Source organism: Medicago sativa, chromosome 6 (genome assembly GCF_051527215.1).
Source record: "Medicago sativa cultivar Bolivia chromosome 6, Bolivia_mono, whole genome shotgun sequence".
NCBI lineage: Eukaryota > Viridiplantae > Streptophyta > Magnoliopsida > Fabales > Fabaceae > Medicago > Medicago sativa.
This window is the reverse complement of record NC_140754.1, coordinates 84,797,870-84,818,540: the sequence shown is the minus strand read 5'-3', so window position 1 is coordinate 84,818,540 and position 20,671 is coordinate 84,797,870. Positions and strand designations below refer to the sequence as shown.

Below are 20,671 nucleotides of genomic sequence, written 5' to 3'. Positions count from 1 at the left end.
CTATAAGTTATCAGTCATCAGTCATCAGCTATAAGCTATCAGCTATCAGTTAGCTTATAAGCTATCCGCTATTTACCAAACAGAGCCATCATGTATAAGTTATTTTTTATAAGTTCAAAAATAAGCCAACATTTATATATACGGCTACTATTACAGACGAGTTGATATCTTGCTTGAAAGAAATAAGGTTGTGTTCTTTCATAAAAAAAATTAGGTTGTGTTTGTATGTCAATTAAACCACTTACATAGATTATCTCCATTCTAGTAGGCTCATAAATTGAATTGTAATAATAAACAACAACTCTTATTAGTATTAGGGTGATGGTTATAACTTATAACCAACTTTAATTGCAATGACATGTTGAATAATTATATCGGTGGTGGTCGGGGTTTGAATCTCAGACCTGCATATATTCATTTCCTATTATGATTGTTGAAATAAAGGTGACGAAAACATAAAATGATTTTGTGATTGTTTTCCTTTCTTTGATTTTGACGAAAAGAATGAGAGTTGCGGGAAGAAATCATAGAAGGAGGACACACAATGAGGATGATTTACGATTTTTTTCCTTTGCTTATTCACAGATTTATTTAATGACAAAAATACCATAATAATTTGATGCTCACACAAAAGCTCAATAGGCTAGGAGAGAAGAATATTTTTCTAAAATTAACTTACGAAATATAAATGTTTGCATGGTACACTAAGAAAACATATTATCACTAATAAAAAAACTAAAAAAAATGGTCTCGTAAGTGTAGCTCAGTTGGTAGCTACCACGGACAATTTGTGCAGGGGTCGGGGTTCGAACCCCGGATTCCCCACTTTTGCACATATTATGTGTGTGAATCTAGCCGCTAGGCTACTTGACCAAAAAAAAAAAAACTAAAAAATGTCATCGTGAGTATAGCTCAGTTAGCAGGGACATGCATTATTATATGCAGGGGTCGGGTTCGAACTGCGGACATCCCACTTATTCACCTTGAAAAATGTCACCTTGAAAAATGTGAATTCTAACCACTAGGCTACTTGACAAAGAAAACAGGGTCGGGTTCGAACTGCGGACATCCCACTTATTCACCTTGAAAAATGTCACCTTGAAAAATGTGAATTCTAACCACTAGGCTACTTGACAAAGAAAAAAATATTAACCTCTAGGCTACTTGACAAAGAAAAAAATATTAAAAAATTATTTCTCTATTTATATGCAGGGGTCGGGTTCGAACTGCGGACATCCCACTTATTCACCTTGAAAAATGTGAATTCTAACCACTAGGCTACTTGACAAAGAAAAAATATTAAAAAATTGTTTCTCTATATAGATGAAGATACCATCGATTAATTAATAGTACACAATATTATTTTTTGCAACCTGAAGTTTATGAGTATGCATGTTATTGCCTTAGTTCCTAACTTCCTATGTTCTTTTAGTCGAAATTTTGTTTTTTTGTTTTTTGATAAACGTATGAAAACTAATGTAAAGAAATTTCGTCAATTGTAATAAAGAAAGTCAGTCACATTTTTTCTCACAAAATGTGTAATTAATCATTCATGTTAAATCATATTCGTCGCTTGTACCAAAAAAAAAAAAAAATTCATATTCGTCGCTCCTCATAACACAATGTCAAGATTGTTACAACCTCACACAAATTTTCACCATTTTTTTTTTTTATTTTGAGATTATATAATACTAGGTTTCTTTTTGTTCTGTATAATACTAGGTTTCTTTTTGTTCTTTTGTGACAACATGATTCTCTTTGTAAGAAAGAGCCAAATTTGTGTGTGTTTTTTTTTTTTTGAAACAAAAAAGGAGATATTATTAATTCAGAATGTCATGAATATACATAGGGTGTATTGCTAAGGGCACCTCTTCCATCCAAATTTGTGTTGTTCGGGTTAATCAAAGTTTTATTTTTTTAATTGAGATCAAAAAGCAATATAATTGGTAGTAATTTCTTGATAGCAAATCATATATTTTCTTGTAGTGAAAATGTAACAAATCATTTAACTTTAAAATTTATACATAGATACAATTTCCATTTAACTATATTTTGATTCGTTAAAAAACAATATTTTGGTTAGAAGATTAGATAGACATTATATACAAATATATTTTGTTTTTTTTTTTTTACCAATCAAATACATTTTTGTTAAAAAAAATATAAAGTTTTATGTTTAGGTTATTGAGACTCGATTGAACAAAAAACATACATAGTTGAGACTCGATTGAACAAACAACATACATAGTTTAAGAAATTTCGATTTCACTTTTAACACTAACAATTTCCTTCAAAAAAAAAAACACTAACAATTGAAATTTGATGAGTAATTACCACAATATGCACTTAAATTACAATCCACCACACATATCACAATATAAATGGAAATAAACCAAATACTCTTATTAATAGAAAATAGATTACAATCTAAAACCACAAAGAATCATTCTTGGGGAAATTTATTCTAAAATACTAACCTCACATAGCTTGCTTGAGGTTGCATCTATTCAAATATTATTATATATAGAAAAAATATAACGTCAAAAAAGCAGCTTCATCGTTTTTCATCTATCCAAACTAGAAACAATGGACTCAAAAACATCTTGGCGGCAAGGAAGAGTGAGACCCGTGCGATCATGATCAAAATCAAACTCTTCTTCAGCTTCACGGAGAAGATTTTGAAACACTGGTTGATGTAGAAAAGAAATTGGAATAACATACCTGAATAGAATAAAAAAAATATAACGTCAGAAAGCAGCTTCATCGTTTTTCATATATCCAAACTAGAAACAATGGACTCAAAAAAATCTTGATACATAGAAGAGTGAGACCCGTATGATCATGATCAAAACCAAACTCTTCTTCAGCTTGACGGAGAAGTTTTTGAAACATCGGTTGATATAAAAAAGAAATTGGAATAACATACCTGATTCTATTTTCTCCAACATACACAGCAAGGTAGCCTTGGGGAATATCTGAATCAAGGCATTGATGATCATTGTTAACTTGTGGTTTCTTGCCTAGACATGAAAATCTCTTAAGCATTTTTTTTATTGCCGTTGTTGGAGCCATTGTGTGGATTTAGTGTAACAATATACAAGATTTTATTTTTAGTTAATGTTTTTGAAAAGTGGTATGATATTCAACACTCTGTGAGTTATATTTATAGACTTACTTATGTGCACCTCTTAGATATTTTTAAATAAAATTTATATTTTTTGAAATAATTTTAAAACCGTATATTCGATTTTATTTAAATCCAAAATATATTTCTCTTGAAACAATTTCAAAATCATATCTTTAATTTTATTTGAATCCAAAACATGTACTTTTTGAAACAATTCATTATGTGCACCTCTTAGATGTTTTAAATAAAATATATATTTTTTGAAACAATTTTAAAACCATATATTTGATTTTATTTAAATCCAAAATATATTTCTTTTAAAACAATTTCAAAATCATATGTTTGGTTTTATTTGAATCCAAAATATATTCTTATGTGCACCTCTTAGATATTTTTAAATAAAATTTATATTTTTTGAAATAATTTTAAAACCGTATATTCGATTTTATTTAAATCCAAAATATATTTCTCTTGAAACAATTTCAAAATCATATCTTTAATTTTATTTGAATCCAAGACATGTACTTTTTGAAACAATTCATTATGTGCACCTCTTAGATGTTTTAAATAAAATATATATTTTTTGAAACAATTTTAAAACCATATATTTGATTTTATTTAAATCCAAAATATATTTCTTTTAAAACAATTTCAAAATCATATGTTTGGTTTTATTTGAATCCAAAATATATTCTTTTAGAAACAATTTCAATATCATATCTTTAATTTTATTTAAATCCAATTTAAACAGTATATATATATATTCAAACAATTTCAATATCATATATTTTTTTTGACAATTAATTTATAAATAAACCTCTTCAAAAAAAGTCTGACTTTTTTTTTTCCTCATGTATTTGTCTTTTGTGTGAGACCTTGTATGTTCTTTTTTTGACGTTGAAAAACAATTTCATTAACGAAAGTCTGGCAATAAATCAAATGTCAAGACTGCAGAAATACAAGGCGGAATTTCTTCGACCCATATGCAATCTAAACTCTTAAGAGCATATTTAGCTAAATAATGAGCAACTTGGTTGGCTTCACACCTAATATGCAAAAAGTTTAAACTATGAAAACTACCCTTAAAACTAATACAATCTCGAATAATAGAGCCAGCATAGTTGGAAGATTGTTGGTGAGCATTCAACGCTAAAACCACATTTGAAGCATCTGATTCTGCTATAAGATTTGTAATCATACTAAATAATATATTTAATAGTATAAACAATTATAGGCATCTATCAATACATATGTGTCACCCAAGAGAAAAGAATGTCACCTGATGCAAAACTTTTAAGTGATAATATCATGTGAATAATTACTTCTTTGTCCTTTATAGTTATAACAGAAACAATGTTTAGATTGTGTCATCCTTGTATAGTTCAATATTTATATTTCTTTGGTTTTGGAATATATTGTTTAACGAATTAGTCTAATATCTCATACCGACATGGTTAAGCATGACCATGCAATTTTAGACTCATATTCATCAAGAGACTTAAAAATATTTCTCATGTTATGAATAAGGATGTAAATGGATATTCATAGATGCGGATAGTGTGATATCTGTATCCACTCCGTTGGATAAATATGAAATTTGTACCCTATCCGTATCCGCACGGATATCCGTCTAGCGGGTAATCCACGGATTTTGAGGTATCCGCATGTTTATATAGATATCCACGGATATCATTTATAAAAAAATTAAAAAAAATTGTTAAATTTTTTTAGCTGAAATTTAAAAACAAAAGTTCAATCACATGCATTTTCTTTTCTTTTTAGCAAAACATAATATCTATGCATTACAAAAACAACAAAGATTCTTTCAAAAGAAAAAAAAAACAACAAAGGTCATTGACTCAACAAAAACATAAATGAAATTCATTATATTTAATAAAAATAAAGTTATTTGATTTAACAAAAGCATAAATAAAGCTCATCATATTCAACAAAAACAAAATGTCATGCTTCAAGAATCCCGACTCGAATTAATAACTGGTATGGATATCCGCGGATGCGGATACCGTTAAATCTGCATTCGTATCTATTAATTAGCGGGTAGTTAAAATATCCATTTATTTTATATTCATGGATATCCATTAAGGTATCCAACAATTAAACAAAGGTTCGTGTCAGGATCCTACCCAATTTGAGTTTAGTTACTCATGGTAACTAAAGACAATTACAAAGGAATAAAACATTTCCTAGAGATTAAGGATAAGGAGATAGACTTCTTCCATGAACGTCTTGGTGCTTGCCTTCCTCTTGAACCACTTCTTACTGAAGAGAATTTGCGAACGAGGGGAGTTATATTTATAGGTTTATTTCCAAGTGAGTTTGGGCTTAAAAACTAGGTTTTTTCCTCAAATCCGCAGGAGAAAAACAACAAAAAGTTGTTTTCACCTGGAGGCACACACCCCTCGCGTGTGGAGAGGCGCACCTCACGCGCTAGTGCAATTTTTGCACAGGGTGCGCCTGCAGCACTCGACAATACATTTTTGCCTTTTTCTTGGTCTTTTTGAGTGTTTTCATCTTTGAGACTTGGAATAAAATTTATCCTCTTTCTAATATTTTCAAATGCCTCTTTAATCATCATCCACTATCTTCCCAAATCCTCTTCAAATGCTTTGCTTTGCCCATTTGCATGATTTTGCATTAAATTACACCAAAAATACCTAAGAACTATTTGGTTTTAGGAAAACTAGAATTGCTTAACTCGAAATGAAAACATTACATAATGTCCCGAAAACCATAGACAATTGTTCTAAATATCCTCTAAATTGGATCATAACCTAAATAAAATGACTAGGAAATATGTTGAAAATAATGTAGGATGACCTGTCATTACCTTTGATCCAGTTTGTCTTGTCCCTAAAACAGATTTACAATCAAACAGTGTACAAATGGAATTGTCATGTCCTTCATTTTTCAGCACTTCAAATGCATTCATAGTGCACCAATGCATTATTATACAATCTACAAGCCTATCTAATCCAACCTTTATAAAGTGTGATTATTTTAGGTCGCTTATATCATTGCTCTAGTTACAAGGATTCCCTATCTTACCTAAAAATTTGCTCCTTAACACCCTGAAAATATTAAAATACCTCCGTCGGTAGTTAAATGTCGTTCATAAAATGAACTAGTGGCAGTTAATTGTTGTTGGAAGAAGTTTTGGTATACAAGACAATTAACTACTACTGAGGATATTTTGGTACTTTTGTGGTGTGAGGGAACGATTCTTGAAGTGAAAAGAGCAAAATCCCATTTATAACAATGATTCATAATAACACATAATCATTATTAAGTGCGATAGATATGAGATACCGTGTGCTAATGCATTATTACATAATCTACAAACTCATTAATTCAACCATTATCTAACACAATCCACTTTGGGCCCCTTATTCCATGGTCTAGTTATAGCGGGTGGTTTGTAGTAGTGCGATCATTTTTGGGCCGCTTATAACATTGGTCCAGTTATAGCAGTGATCCATAATAACACATAATCATCACTTAAATGCACTATATCTGATATACCGCGTGCTAATGCATTGTTATACAATCAACATGGTCATTTAATTCAACCATTGTGTAACATGATCCTCTTTGGGCCCCGTATAGCCATGGTTCACTTACAACGATGGTTCGTAGTAGCACGATCATCTTTGAACCACTTATAACATTGCTCCAGTTATAGCAGTGATCCATAATAACACAAATTACAACTTAAGTGCAACTGATCTCAAATATCACGTGCTAATGTATTAAGTTAATTTGATTCGACAATCGCCTACACCAAACCTCTTTGGACCACTTATGCATCAAATCGATTGGGCCGTTTATAGCAGTGATCCATGATATCGCGAAATTCCAAATAAAAAAAAAAAAAAGAAAAACAAATCCACAATAGTTATTACTTCTTTTAATTTGTCGTAATCTCCCTCTTTTTCTTTTCACCCAACGTTTTCACTTTTCACACACTTCTCTCTCGCAATTCTTCACTTCTTCTTTACTCCTTCATAACAGAAATTCCAAATCACATTTCACAATTTCTAAACTGAAACCAATGTGTTACGAATTTCCAATTCAACAATGTTGAAATTTCACTGAACAATTAGGGTTTTGAAGAAAGGGGAATGAAAGTTCGCTCATGGCACTGGCTAATGCTGCAGTGATCGGTCCTTCTCTGTATAGCGTTGCTCGCATCACGAAAGCTCCGTTTCTAGGTTCACATGGCGGCGAAATTCGTTATGGATTTTGTGGTTCTGCGTTTTGTGTTAGTTCTCACGCTGGGAAAAGTGATGTTATTCTTGAACGGAGGAAGTTGAAATCTGGTGATAGTAGTAATAATAACCGCATTGTTGAAAATCCACTGTTGAAATCGACGGTTGAAATTCCGGTTTCGTGTTATCAGGTGATTGAAAAATTGTTGTTTGTTAGTTTAATTTTGTGTGTTTTATTTGTTTAATTATTCGTTCGTCATTGTAATTATCATCGCTATTTTTTACGAAGTAACTAGATGTTAATGATAGGATCTAAGTGAGTTTGATGAATTGGAGGAATGATTGGGAGTGATGAACGATGAAACACCGACACAGACACTAGACATGACACAGACACAGACACGACACTAGTAATAGTAATAATTGAAGGAAATAGGAGTGATTGTATCTAAACACATGTGTTATTGACACGCGTCAGATACTCAGACACGTCTTTAATCTGAAGTGTCGGAGATGAGTAATCTGAAGTGTTGAAAATGACACAAATATAGACACAGATACGTAGACACTAGTAAGAGTTTAAGAAAATAGAAGTAATTATATTTATATTTAAACACTTGTGTTAGCGTTGGAGACTGACACATGTTGGATACCCGTACTCGTGTTAGTGAGGTCTGGCACATGTTTTTGATATGTGAAAGAGAAATGACTCAAGCTTTAAATAAAACTTTGATGCTAATTCCCTTTATTTTATAATAAGATAAATGATGTTGCATAGAATTGAATGTTGGAAAGGAAAAAAACTAACAAGAAAGTAAACTTATTGCTGTAATGATGAGATTGTCAGGGTCAGGCACTGATACATGTCAGATATTTGTGCATGTTTTTGATCTAAAGTGTTGGTGCTACATAGGTGATAACTGACATGTGATAGAGAAATAACTATAAGCTTAAAGAAATCTTTGGTATTCATTTATAATAAGCCAAATGATGTTTTATGAAATTGGATGGTAAAAAACCTAACAAGTAAACTTATTGGTGTAGTGATGAAATTATGAGAATGTTACAACAATGGAGGAATGGATATATTAGACAGGATAGGATATGAAATTATGAAATTATTAGAGAAAAAATGGAGATGTGTTTGGTGAACACCTGTAGATTAGAAATATATGAGGAGAGCGTGGATAGAGATAAAGGAGAGACCAAAGAAAGTTACAAGCAAAACTATAGCATAGATTTAGGAGTATTTTTATTATGCAATTTTGGCTCGTTGAATATGATTGGATAACTCCATATTTTTGTATCGTTAACTAAGTTTGAACATTTCTACCCTTTGCATTTTTTTCCCCATGTTATGAAGGAGTTGGTGTTTGAGATGATTCATTAGCTATGATGAGTGTTTTATCATTGTTTTGAGATTTATGCTAGACCACTCGGTTCATTTTGCAGCTTATTGGCGTTCCTGATCGAGCTGAGAAAGATGAAATTGTTAAGGCAGTTATGAGTTTAAAAAATGCAGAAATTGACGAAGGTTACACAATGGGCGTTGTTGCATCTCGCCAGGTATAGATGTCACCACTAACTATGTTTTGCTAAAATTGGTTTTAGCGACACAGATAAAGTAACTGAGTTGTTGTTGTTTGTTGCTCTCATCTAATATTACTTTGCAGGATCTTCTGATGGATGTTAGGGATAAGCTCCTTTTTGAGCCAGAGTATGCTGGTAACCTGAAGGAAAAGATTCCCCCTAAATCTTCCCTTCGTATTCCTTGGTCTTGGTTGCCCGGTGCTCTATGCCTTCTTCAAGAGGTACAGTTGGCACGTTAAATATATTTTTTCCGATGACCGTGTGTATTAATTTCTCCCTGTTTTCTGGAAATATTTGACTTCTACTTCTCTATTCCTTCTGTTCAGATTGGAGAATCAAAGCTTGTGCTGGACATTGGAAGAACGAGTCTTCAGCATCAAGATGCGAAGCCATATGCAGATGATTTAGTTCTTTCTATGGCACTAGCTGAGGTAAGACATATGGACGGAGGTTGGAAAATTACTATCTGAATTTAAAACAGTCTTGTTTATATACCCTATCCTTATCATAGGTGTCTTATTGAAGTGTACAGTTGCGAAAATTGGCTTTGAGAAGAATAAAGTATCTCAAGGTTTCGAAGCTCTTGCTCGTGCCCAATGTCTTCTAAGAAGTAAACCATCTCTTGCAAAAATGACACTCTTATCTCAGGTGGGAAACTTTTTTTAAGTGTATATTCACTAGCTGGTTTGCTTAGTATATATTACCTCTGACCCTAAACATAGGATCTTCTTGATAAATTATCATGTCCCTTTTTATGGGTCCCCTTCAAATTTTTAAGTGTATTAATTATTTCTTTATTACCATAATACTTATTAATTTTCCACCTTTTTTAGAACCAAATAAAAAACAATAAATACTGTCATGGGAAAGATAAATTCACCCTCTCTCATAAAGGGTAAACTTGGAAAAATTATACCAGTTAATAAATTTAGTTTAATACTACTTTCAACTTTCTTAGTCTTCATGATTTAGTCAACATGGTCTAATATTTATGTATTTAGGGACGGATGTAGTATTTTACCAGGAAAAGATTAGGCTATAAGCCTATAAACTCCACCTCTCATTTCAACTACAAAGAAAAAGGAATCATTAATTAAACAGGTGTAAAATTGTTGTAATCCCTAGTTTTTGTTTCTAATTCAAATGATAATTTCTATTTCAATATTAGATTTATTGCTTCTATAATTTGAAAAGCTCCGATAACAGATAATTTAAATCAGCTTCCTGAATATCTAAACCTTATCATGGAACACCGTATGCTTATCTAGTATTTTTATCAATTCTATGTTCATGTCATTTTCATATTTTATATCATCTTTTTGGCTGGAGAATTTACCATTGTGCAATTATGGTTGGAAACCACATTCAATTTAAAAGACTTTAAGACTTGGCCTCCTCTCTCGTGTATTATCACATTCCATATCGGTATGTTATGCATGGAACAACCCTGAGAATGCTTTTAATGGTGTATAGATTGAAGAATCTCTTGAAGAGCTTGCTCCCGCCTGCACCTTGGAGCTACTGAGCTTGCCAAATACCCCTGAAAATGTTGAACGAAGACGAGGAGCAATTGCAGCTTTACGCGAATTGATTAGACAGGGTCTTGATGTTGAAGCTTCATGCCAAGTACAGGACTGGCCTTCTTTTCTAAGCCAAGCATTTCACAATTTACTGGCTAATGAGATAGTTGATCTTCTTCCTTGGGATAGCTTAGCTGTGATGCGAAAGAATAAGAAGACAATTGAATCACAGAATCTAAGGATAGTAATTGATTCAAATTGTTTCTATAGAGTTTTTACAGCTCATATGGCACTTGGCTTTTCCAGCAAGCAAAAAGAGTTGGTAATAACCTTCTTCAATAATACCTTCCTTCAAAGCTTATAAACATTTTAATATCCCTTCTATACTCCTTATATCATAAGTACTCTTTTTGGGCTTACGTACTCAAACAGTGACATTCTTAATTTCATCCTGATACCAAGTCTTTTTATAAATTTTATGCAGATTAACAAAGCAAAAAGTGTATGCGAATGTTTGATATCTTCAGAGGGCATTGATCTAAAATTTGAAGAAGCATTTTGCCTATTCCTTCTTGGACTGGTATGTTTTTATCGTTTTAACCTTAATTATTGGAGCTGCTGCTGTGAAGTATTTAGACATTTTGAATTTGAATCTTGGTTTCCTGCAGCAATATTTTTTCTTTCTTTCCAACTTTCCAATTTTCTGCGAGATTCTACAACATCGTGCTTCATTAATGTTATCTTCAATCTAGGGCACAGAAGAAGAGGCAGTTGAAAAGCTCAAGCAGCTTGAGCTGAACGCAAATCCAAAACGTAATTCAGTCTTGGGGAAGGCAATAATGGATGCTTCAGCTGTAAACCCATCATTGGTATTTCTCTTCTCATCATGTTCATTCAGTTTCTTATTTTTGTTTTCCTTCAGGACGTGGGTTGTAAATGCTTAGGGTGCCTTTATTACACAAATTTCTTGATTGACCTTAGCGATGCCATTTCCTCCCATTTTTTAGTCTTGACCTAGCGGTTCCCTATGTTCTCATTGTGTGCTATTAATCGGGGCATGGATTTCAAAATTAGTGTGTTTTGGAATAGTTTATGCTTATGTAAAGACAGTAAAGTCTAACCTAAATGTAAACGCCATATGCTAAGATTCATTTCTTTTTAGTTTTTCAATTGAAAATGAGATTTTGTTGAGAGAAAATACCTCAGCTTTTATTTAGTTTCTGGAAATATTTCTTTAGTGTATATTATATTCTTACATGAGATAACAGCTAAAATTTGATGGCTCAAGAACTTCTTTTTATCCTTTATTTTAAGATTCTATGATATAATTGAGTTTTTTGCTGAACTTTGGCAGGAACTGTGGCTGAAGGATTCTGTGCTTGATTTATATCCAGATACTAAAGGTTGTTCTCCAGCTTTGGTAAGATCAACTATAGGGAACGAAACTAATTTGTGCTTTGATTCTGACATGTTACTTACAGATGTTCATCTCTGCAGGCCAATTTCTTTAATGCTCAAAAGAAATTTTCTGGAAGCAAGAATTCTAAAGGATCTCCACAAATGTTTCCTACTATATGTCACAGGCCTCTATCCTCATCTGGTTCTGTAGAACGAAAAGATTTTGAGGAACCTCGCTCATATATGAGTTCTTCCTCAAATTTGGGGTTTGCTGTCAAGCAGCTGACTCCTACTGATTTGCAGGGTTCACTGCTATCTGGCAAAATTGAAAATGGAGTCAATTATAGTGAGCCATCTGTTAAGGTGAAAAGGAACCTTAGCACTCATCACAATGGAATTTGGAATAATCACTTCACTCGTGCTCAAGTATTGGAAAGAATAACACACATTACCATATTGGGTTGTATTGCATTTGCTTCTATTAAGTTGTTGGGAATGAACCTGGGCAAGAATTGTTCTAACTTGGCTTTCACAAAAGCCCACACTTGTACTTCTTGGACTGCAAATTCATCTGCTAACTACACTGTAGGCCCTACATATATTAGGCAAAGTTCTGTTGGCAACAAACTGAAGGGAATTATTATGCAGTTTTTGCGCCGGCCAGATGCTGGAAGCCGAAGTGGTTTACCCAGCGCTCTTACCTCATCATCCTCCCCTATTAATGTGTATAGGAGGCTGATGCCTGTGGAAGAAGCGGAAACCCTTATTAGGGAATGGCAAACAATCAAAGCTGAAGCTCTGGGGCCTAGCCATGAAGTAAATGGCCTAACTGAAGTCCTTGACGAATCTATGCTTGCTCAGGTAATGCACGTTGTAGTCTTCTTTAACCGCTTTTTATATAATCAAATATCATTTCAATTTTCAACTGTTTAATGTTCGATCATTTAATTCATCAATCTATAGACTATGTAACTAATAAACGAGAAAGTTATGCGCTATCATATGGTTTCTTGTTTGTTTATGATGAGTAACATAACATATATGATTATCTGAGGCTTTGAAATACTTAAAATTTGTTGGTTAATGAAAGTGAAATCATAACAAACCAGCTATATGCAAGTCCGTTTCATTGGCAGCTTGATTGTTATTTTGGCTTGCTCCCAAAAAAATGTCTTCAATTTAAATTATTCACCACAAAAAACTTTAATATGAATGATCATATTTTTTTAGAAAATTAATGTTGTTGGTATTATAGATGGCACTTTTTAGAGAAATTTGACTCCTACATTGTAGCTAATAAACTTGTGGATAGACAACTCAATAGTGTGTTCAATCTTATTGGAGGGTTTGAATTACAAGACTCCCACACAAAGTAACATTTGGAAATAAGGATTGTCAATAGTTATTGATTACAGACATGGCTTAATTCTAGACTTTTCATGTTCATGTTGACTATGCATCACATGGAGAAAACTTATTGGTTTTTATATTATCTTTGACAGTGGCAAGCTTTGGCAGATACTGCAATAGAAAAATCTTGTCACTGGAGATTTCTTTTGCTAAAACTGTCTGTCCTTAGAGCTGACATTCTATCAGATGGAAATGGATCAGACATAGCAGAGATAGAAGCCCTTTTAGAGGAAGCAGCTGAACTAGTTGACAGTTCTCAGCAAAAGAACCCAAATTACTACAGGTAAGATGTACTTCCTTTGTTTAACTGATAACCGGATAGCAATCAACTGTTAAGACACTAATAACATTTCTGCATTTTTACTGTTTTTATTAACTTCAATTTTTTTAACGATTAATTGCAGCACTTACAAAGTTAAGTATGTTGTGAAGAGGCAAGATGATGGATCATGGAAGTTCTGTGAAGCTGATATTCAAACGCGATGATATACACACACACACCAGGTCCAGGATAACTGAAGTTGAGGCTAACTTGGTTCCTTTCCTAAATTTATTTTCTGGGAAGTGGGAACCTTAAATTCAAAGCAGTCTACGTATAGGCAGATGATAACACTCTTCTTTCTGATTATTTCCTGTAAAGAACTGATTGATTGACATAATTGTAGATGTTCACCAGAAAATTATGTGATTAGCAATTCTTTATTTGTAGTGTGAAAAGTGAACAAAAGTAATTTGAGCAAGTCTCTTTCTTCAATGTCAATAGTATTCCCACTTTCGTTTTTATTTATTTATTTAGTTAGAGCCCATTGTGCATTTGACACTCCGGGGAGTACACTAAGAGCGTCCACAATCGCGTCTTTTTCTTATTTAACACCAAGCTAGCGCCTCTCTCTCTCTCTCTCTCTCTCTCTCTCTCTCTCTCTCTCTCTCTCTCTCTCTCTCTCTCTCTCTCTCTCTCTCTCTCTCTCTCGTTGTGTTTGCGATCCTCACACGTATCCAACAGTTCCGACCCTTTGGACTCATTATGGAAATAATCACTGGTTTGATTGTTTGAACATGATTTTATGCATTGATTCTTGGTCTTTTCAACGTTGGTGACTACACTGGGATTCGAAACGTTGGTGACTACATTGGGATTCGAACTGTGAATCTACGAAAATTTGATCCTGGTGCAAGTTACCTTCACTTACCAACACCCCATTGACTCTCTGTCTCCACTTCCGTTACAATCTACAAAATTTTCACCTAGTTTTAGTTGCTTGTTAGTTGTTACAATGTACTAAAATTCATTAATTTATCCTTCAAAAACTATTCATTAATTTTATTTTTTTTTACTGATATAAAAACAATTTTTTTCAAAGAATATATAAAAATAACCTGATCTGTTCCAAATTTTTGTAGGGCATACATTTTTATTTTGTTTCAAAACAATGAATTAGAAATTCAATGTAGGAATGCATTTGTAGCAAAGCATTTAAACTTTCATTGAAAAATAAGATTTTGTATAGAAGTTAATAATAAAATATGAGAATATTTTGGTACAAATATATATCAACTAAGCGACGTTTTAAAATATGAAATAATTTTAAAATCAAACACATTATTATAACTGAAGTTGTTCTATCAAGTATTTAAGCTGATCAAACACACTCTTAAAAATAATAAGTAATTTTTTTTTTTTTTTACAAAATGTAACCTAGGAGTAAAAGAATAATAAGTACTTATATAGCACAACAAAAGAATAAAAATGTAACCTAGGAGTAAAATTAATTTATTTGTATTAATTAAATAATATATATTGATTCTAGACAAAAACAAATAAAAAAATATATTTAATTGTGCGTTTTATTACATTTTTTTTTTCTTCCATATTCTCGCAAAAGAATAGTCAGTCCAGAAAGGAGGCACAGGGTTTCTTTCACAAAATCAAAACACCCTAAAAACAAACCCAAATCACACTTTCACTTCTGATCTCAAATCTCAAACTTCACACACACGATGACTTTCCACCGCGTAACAAAACTCTTCTCATCAATCGCCTCCAACAACCGCCGCAACTTCTCATCAACCCCCTCCCCGGCGGTGTTCGTCGACAAAAGCACACGCGTGATCTGTCAAGGAATAACCGGCAAAAACGGAACGTTTCACACCGAACAAGCGATCGAATACGGAACGAATATGGTTGGTGGTGTTACTCCGAAGAAAGGCGGAACGGAACATTTAGGGCTTCCGGTTTTCAATTCCGTTGCGGAAGCGAAAACTGAAACGAAAGCGAATGCTTCTGTTATTTATGTTCCTCCTCCTTTTGCTGCTGCTGCTATTATGGAAGCGGTTGAAGCGGAGTTGGATCTTGTTGTTTGTATTACTGAAGGGATTCCTCAACATGATATGGTAGCTATTTTGACAATTTTGAGATGATTTTAGTTTTTTTTTTATTTGATTTGTGATTTTTATTTTTTTAACTTTATTTGTTGTTAAGTGTAATTGTTGTTGTTATAGGTTGATATGTGTTGATTGATCTAGTGAAAGATAGGGTTAGGGTGAATAAAGTGAATTTTTGATGCGACATTGACATTTCATTAACAATTTTAGAAAATAAAAGTGGTAATTATTATTATCGTTATAGGTTAATATGTGTTGGTCTATGAAGCACGGGACAACAACACTGACATGCCAACACCATTAATAATTTGAGAAAATCACATAATTTAGTGTAATTATATACATGTGTCCGACACGTGTTCATGCCTAATCTGAAGAGTGTTTGTGCTTCATAGGTGTTGATTGGTCTGGTAAAAGATAGGGTTGGGGTGACTACGATGGATTTTGTGATATGAAGCACATACACATGTAGACACCGGTTGTAATTTGGGAAAATGGAAATGATTGAATGTAACATATGTGATAATTACTATAGTTTTTTTTATTTTATTTTTTTTATTATAATTGTTATTGTCATAGGTTAATATGTGATGTAAGGTCTAGTTAAAGAAAGGGTTTGGGTGATAAAAGCGCATTTTATGTTAATGAAGCACTGACACGTGACACTTGATATGCCACTGACTCTTAAATGGTATTAATATTTGAAAAAACGGCACTAATTGAATGTAAACCAAATATGTTGGTGTCAGCTATCAACATGCGTAAGACACCGACATATGTCACACATTGACACCTTTGATGTGACATATAGGTGCTACATGCAAACTAGGGTGGCTAAAGAGTTTTGTTTCAGTTGACTGATAATAACTTGTGTTGCTTGTGGTTTTTTTTTTGTAAAATGTGTTGTGATTTCAATTCATGAGTGTAAAAAAGTTCTAAGAGGTGAGTTATGGCGTGATAAATCTTGAATGAATTATAAACTTACAATTAGATGTCCATGCAAATTTGTGTAGACTTTCAAATTTCAATGTATATATCTTATAAAAGACCTGCTTTTTTTGGGTTTGATATTTGTCTGTTTGTCTATTAGTGGAAAACTGGGATTAGATTGCTCATGTGTGAGCCTTTGGTTTGTTTATGGCTTTTGATAAAATTGGGTAAATTCTAATGTCTTGTTTCATGTTTCCTTGTGTTTTGAGTTTGGGCATGTGATGTATATAACACTAGCCGGTTGCTTCATGGATTGTGCAATTTAGTTTTTGCTTCTTATATCAATGTATCGGCTGAAGTTAAGATTTTTTATGTCAGGTACGAGTTAAAGCAGCACTTAACAGACAATCCAAAACTCGTTTGATAGGACCAAACTGCCCTGGTATCATCAAGCCTGGGGAATGTAAAATTGGAATCATGCCGGGTTACATTCACAAACCTGGGCGCATTGGAATTGTTTCTCGTTCTGGAACTTTGACATATGAAGCGGTGAGTCCTTGTTTTTGATGTTGAAAAGACTGTTGAGTTTGTTCTAGCAGGGTATGATACAGTTTTGTTACATGGAAGCCACGACAGAATGTCGTGTTGGATTTTGTCCAGCCACCATAGGCAATTTGTGAAGGGAGGCCTTCCATAAACCGCAATGCTGTGACTGCACATCCCTGCGAATCTTGTGCACTTATCGTATTATTATCTGTCGTGGTTTCACCCCCATAGCAGAGTTGAAACATAATTACCAACTTTCTTATTTTTTGCCCTTTCTCAATTTACTGTTGTTATATGCTTTAAAAAGAAAATACCCGTTTTCATTCATCTATATAAAATTATTTACAGCTTTCAAAATGAAAACAACTTATTGTTGTCTTTTATTGAGTACCAGGCTTATCTTGGGAGTTAATACCATTTGAAATTTGAAGTTCTTTTGATGCATACAGTACGATGGTTACCCATGGATAAGCCATCTATTTGTTTATAACTATTCAGGTTTACCAAACAACTGCTGTTGGCCTTGGACAATCCACATGTGTGGGCATTGGTGGAGACCCCTTCAATGGAACAAACTTTGTTGATTGCCTTACAAAGTTCCTAGCAGATCCTCAAACAGAAGGTACATCTTTGACACATTTTATTGTCTCACCTCACCTATATTATTTTATTAGTTTATCAACGAAACAATGTTGATGTCTGTTCATAGTTTCTTACTTTATTTTCCTAATGATATATTCCTGTTGGATTAATGGGATGGTCATTAATCATTACTGTTTGTTTGTGTAATTCAGGTATTATTCTTATTGGAGAGATAGGAGGAACTGCAGAAGAGGACGCTGCTGCTCTAATTAAGGTCCCTCTTAATTGTTAGCTGTGCATAAATTTTTGTCTTTTACTTGGTTATCAGTATATAAAAATTTGAAAAAGTGTATCTTGTCAGTATATAAAAATTTGAAAAAGTTTGTCTTGTGGGGAAGGGATATCCCTGAAGTTGTCTTACATGGAAGGTACTTAAATAGAAATTGGATATAAAGCTTTTCATGAACAGAAAAGGTTGTGCAAATAATTTTTTTTTTTTTTTAAATTAGATCATTTGATCTTGTTCTCACATCTGTTCTCCATAATGCTCATTAACTGTGATCCATTGCAAGTGTGCCTGTTAAAGGTCCCAACTTTAGTTCTGGGTTTGCTGGTAGTGGGGTTATGGACATGCAAAAGGTCTGTTTAATGTGAATGTGATACGTAGATGTAAATCTTCTTTTGGTGAATGAGGAGTTAAATTTAAGTCCATTAGGTGTTATTAACTGGTGAATGGTGATATTTATTTGTGCTGGATATTTTCTGTTCTATACGAAAGGAAAGAACAAACATATGCTCATGGTATCATATGTTGTCTTTTCAAAAGACTATTTATAAAGTTTTTAACGGATAGTAATATGTTATGAATGACTATTCAGGAAAGCGGGACTGAGAAGCCTGTTGTTGCATTTATTGCTGGATTAACTGCTCCCCCTGGCCGTCGTATGGGACACGCTGGAGGTAAATTTTAATTTTCTAAAGTTTTGGAAATGATGGCCTGTCATCATAGAAAATATTACTTGATTGTGTTGCTTAACATATGATACAGTATTGATCTTGAATTTTAGCATGGGAAGATTGCATATATATTTGACCATGTTTACGGGTGTTTGAATAAAAAACTTAATTATGTCTTTATCCAATTAGCACTTGTCTTATAGGAGTTTATGAGCTGTTTTTACAATCAAGGATGATATGGGGGTAAATTTTGCATAAGCTCTATACATGCTGTTTCTATTAGCTCTTTGGAGGGTGAGAACAATTTATGGGCACGTCATAAACAATTTTTCTAATCTCTATTAAACACTTACACAAGTCTAATTCTAAATAAGTTTTACGAGAGATTCCTTCAGTGATGACAATAAAGCAATTTCAGCTTTTATATTGGCTCTCCCTAGATCATGTTCATATTCATTTTACTTCAGTGATATTAATTGCACAACCTTATTTTCTTGTGCAGCTATTGTGTCGGGTGGCAAGGGTACTGCTCAAGACAAAATCAGCACCCTTAGGGAAGCTGGAGTCACAGTTGTGGAGTCCCCAGCTAAAATTGGAGCTGCCATGTTTGATATTTTCAAGCAGAAAGGCTTAGTGCAATAGTTTGAGGTTAATTTAATTTTATCAAGTCACTTCGGTTTTGATTTGACTACAACATGGTCAAAATACTTGATTCCCGTTGATAGTAATGGGATTTTTTTTTTTCTATTTTATTTTTCTAAGATACGAGAAGCGCCTTAGAATAAAATTAATTCAAGATGCTTTTTCCGGAAATTCGATACATTCCAATTGAGCTCCAGCTTGTGGCGCTGGTTTGTAAACATGTGTAGTTAATTTGCAATGAATTTCAAACAACTTCAATTTTTAGTGTCTGCAAGGTTGGTCAGTTATTTGATCATACATATTTTTGTCCTGCCAGTGTTTGTGTTTCCGTTGATTGCTACGGATACATGTAGTATGATAATTGGCTTAAGACGTAGTTGATAGACACGAACACGTTAATACCTCCAATCATTTACTGGTACATATTAGTAGTAAGTAGTAATTTGTGACAGATGCTTTAACATGAGCAATGCTGTTGATTTCACATTATACTGGCCAGTAAAAAATAATATGTACCAGTAAGCCAGTAATAATATGTATTAAAGCATCTGGCCATATTGTTTTTTGTTGACAAATTACTACTTTTTTTTTTGTACTGGCCATATTATATTAGTAGTAAGTAGTAACTATTTTTTTTTTTGTTGACATATTATTTATTTCACATGAGCAATGCTGTTGACAGATGCTTTAACACTCGCTAATTACCACACGCTCAACTATTGATTACTGGCTTACCGTATCTTTATGTTAAGAATTTCTAGCATTGGTTTTTTTTTTTTCTTAATCTTTTTTTTGTGCATAACTAGAACTGCAAAACAAGTCTCACCGTCTTTAATCTTTGATTTTGGTAAAGACCACCATGAGCATGTAAGCAGCTCAAGCAGCAGTCCAAACCTTCATCTCCAACTGATTATTGACAGTCACGAGACTCACCATCAACTTTCACCTCCTCCGGTGACCATGCTGTCTCGCAACTACAACCAACTCAAACCTCGCCAAACCACCACTACAATCATCTAAGCAAACATCTCTTCACCATAATTTATAACCAGCCATGGTCTCACATGCTTGTAGATCCAAAGTATCACATGATTCAAATCGATCTATGAATTTAACTTTTGGAATGCAATGGTAAACTGAACACAGATCAGTGCATGAGTAAAATTTTAGTTTTATTAATTCCAGAGGATAACTTTTTTTACATTGAGGACATGGAGAAGAAATATTGTTGAATTTGTGTGTAGTTTGTTTTAAATAGGTGATAATTTAAAGAATTTAAATGTCTCAGGAAAAGAAGAAAAAAAAAAAAAAAAAAGGAACAAAGATTGAATTTGAACAGCAGGTGATCAAGAACAAAGTCA

General features: G+C 33.1%; 3 protein-coding genes across 3 annotated transcripts; 2 read left to right on the top strand and 1 right to left on the bottom strand.

Annotated features, from left to right (window-relative positions):
* Positions 1-2,564: 2,564 nt before the first annotated feature.
* Positions 2,565-3,072, bottom strand: LOC146917578 (auxin-induced protein 15A-like). The gene is made up of 2 exons (XM_085719402.1): positions 2,927-3,072; positions 2,565-2,721 (listed from the first exon to the last, which is right to left on the bottom strand). Exons 1-2 carry the CDS (start codon positions 3,070-3,072, stop codon positions 2,565-2,567), a joined length of 303 nt encoding a protein of 100 aa, XP_085575528.1.
* A 4,013-nt stretch (positions 3,073-7,085) lies between these two features.
* On the top strand, positions 7,086-14,042 carry PARC6 (plastid division protein). Its single transcript, XM_085719401.1, has 12 exons — positions 7,086-7,544; positions 8,806-8,919; positions 9,027-9,164; positions 9,270-9,374; positions 9,469-9,591; positions 10,417-10,785; positions 10,948-11,043; positions 11,216-11,332; positions 11,818-11,883; positions 11,961-12,722; positions 13,364-13,554; positions 13,676-14,042. The coding sequence occupies exons 1-12, from the start codon at positions 7,281-7,283 to the stop codon at positions 13,755-13,757; spliced, it is 2,427 nt and encodes an 808-aa protein (XP_085575527.1). The 5' UTR covers positions 7,086-7,280; the 3' UTR covers positions 13,758-14,042.
* Positions 14,043-15,226: 1,184 nt separating this feature from the next.
* Positions 15,227-19,607, top strand: LOC146917576 (succinate--CoA ligase [ADP-forming] subunit alpha, mitochondrial). Its single transcript, XM_085719400.1, has 6 exons — positions 15,227-15,662; positions 16,962-17,132; positions 17,628-17,751; positions 17,924-17,985; positions 18,590-18,671; positions 19,171-19,607. The coding sequence occupies exons 1-6, from the start codon at positions 15,270-15,272 to the stop codon at positions 19,308-19,310; spliced, it is 972 nt and encodes a 323-aa protein (XP_085575526.1). The 5' UTR covers positions 15,227-15,269; the 3' UTR covers positions 19,311-19,607.
* Positions 19,608-20,671: the final 1,064 nt, after the last annotated feature.

Bases quoted from the DNA above. Each gene is read 5' to 3' on its own strand.
- LOC146917578 (XM_085719402.1), bottom strand. From the start codon at position 3,072: ATGGCTCCAACAACGGCAATAAAAAAAATGCTTAAGAGATTTTCATGT. The intron at 2,722-2,926 runs GTATGTTATTCC...TATTCTATTCAG, and splicing joins GTTGGAGAAAATAGAATCAG to GTATGTTATTCCAATTTCTT.
- PARC6 (XM_085719401.1), top strand. From the start codon at position 7,281: ATGGCACTGGCTAATGCTGCAGTGATCGGTCCTTCTCTGTATAGCGTT. The intron at 7,545-8,805 runs GTGATTGAAAAA...TTCATTTTGCAG, and splicing joins TTCCGGTTTCGTGTTATCAG to CTTATTGGCGTTCCTGATCG. The intron at 13,555-13,675 runs GTAAGATGTACT...GATTAATTGCAG, and splicing joins AAGAACCCAAATTACTACAG to CACTTACAAAGTTAAGTATG.
- LOC146917576 (XM_085719400.1), top strand. From the start codon at position 15,270: ATGACTTTCCACCGCGTAACAAAACTCTTCTCATCAATCGCCTCCAAC. The intron at 15,663-16,961 runs GTAGCTATTTTG...TTTTTATGTCAG, and splicing joins GGATTCCTCAACATGATATG to GTACGAGTTAAAGCAGCACT. The intron at 17,986-18,589 runs GTCCCTCTTAAT...ATGACTATTCAG, and splicing joins ACGCTGCTGCTCTAATTAAG to GAAAGCGGGACTGAGAAGCC.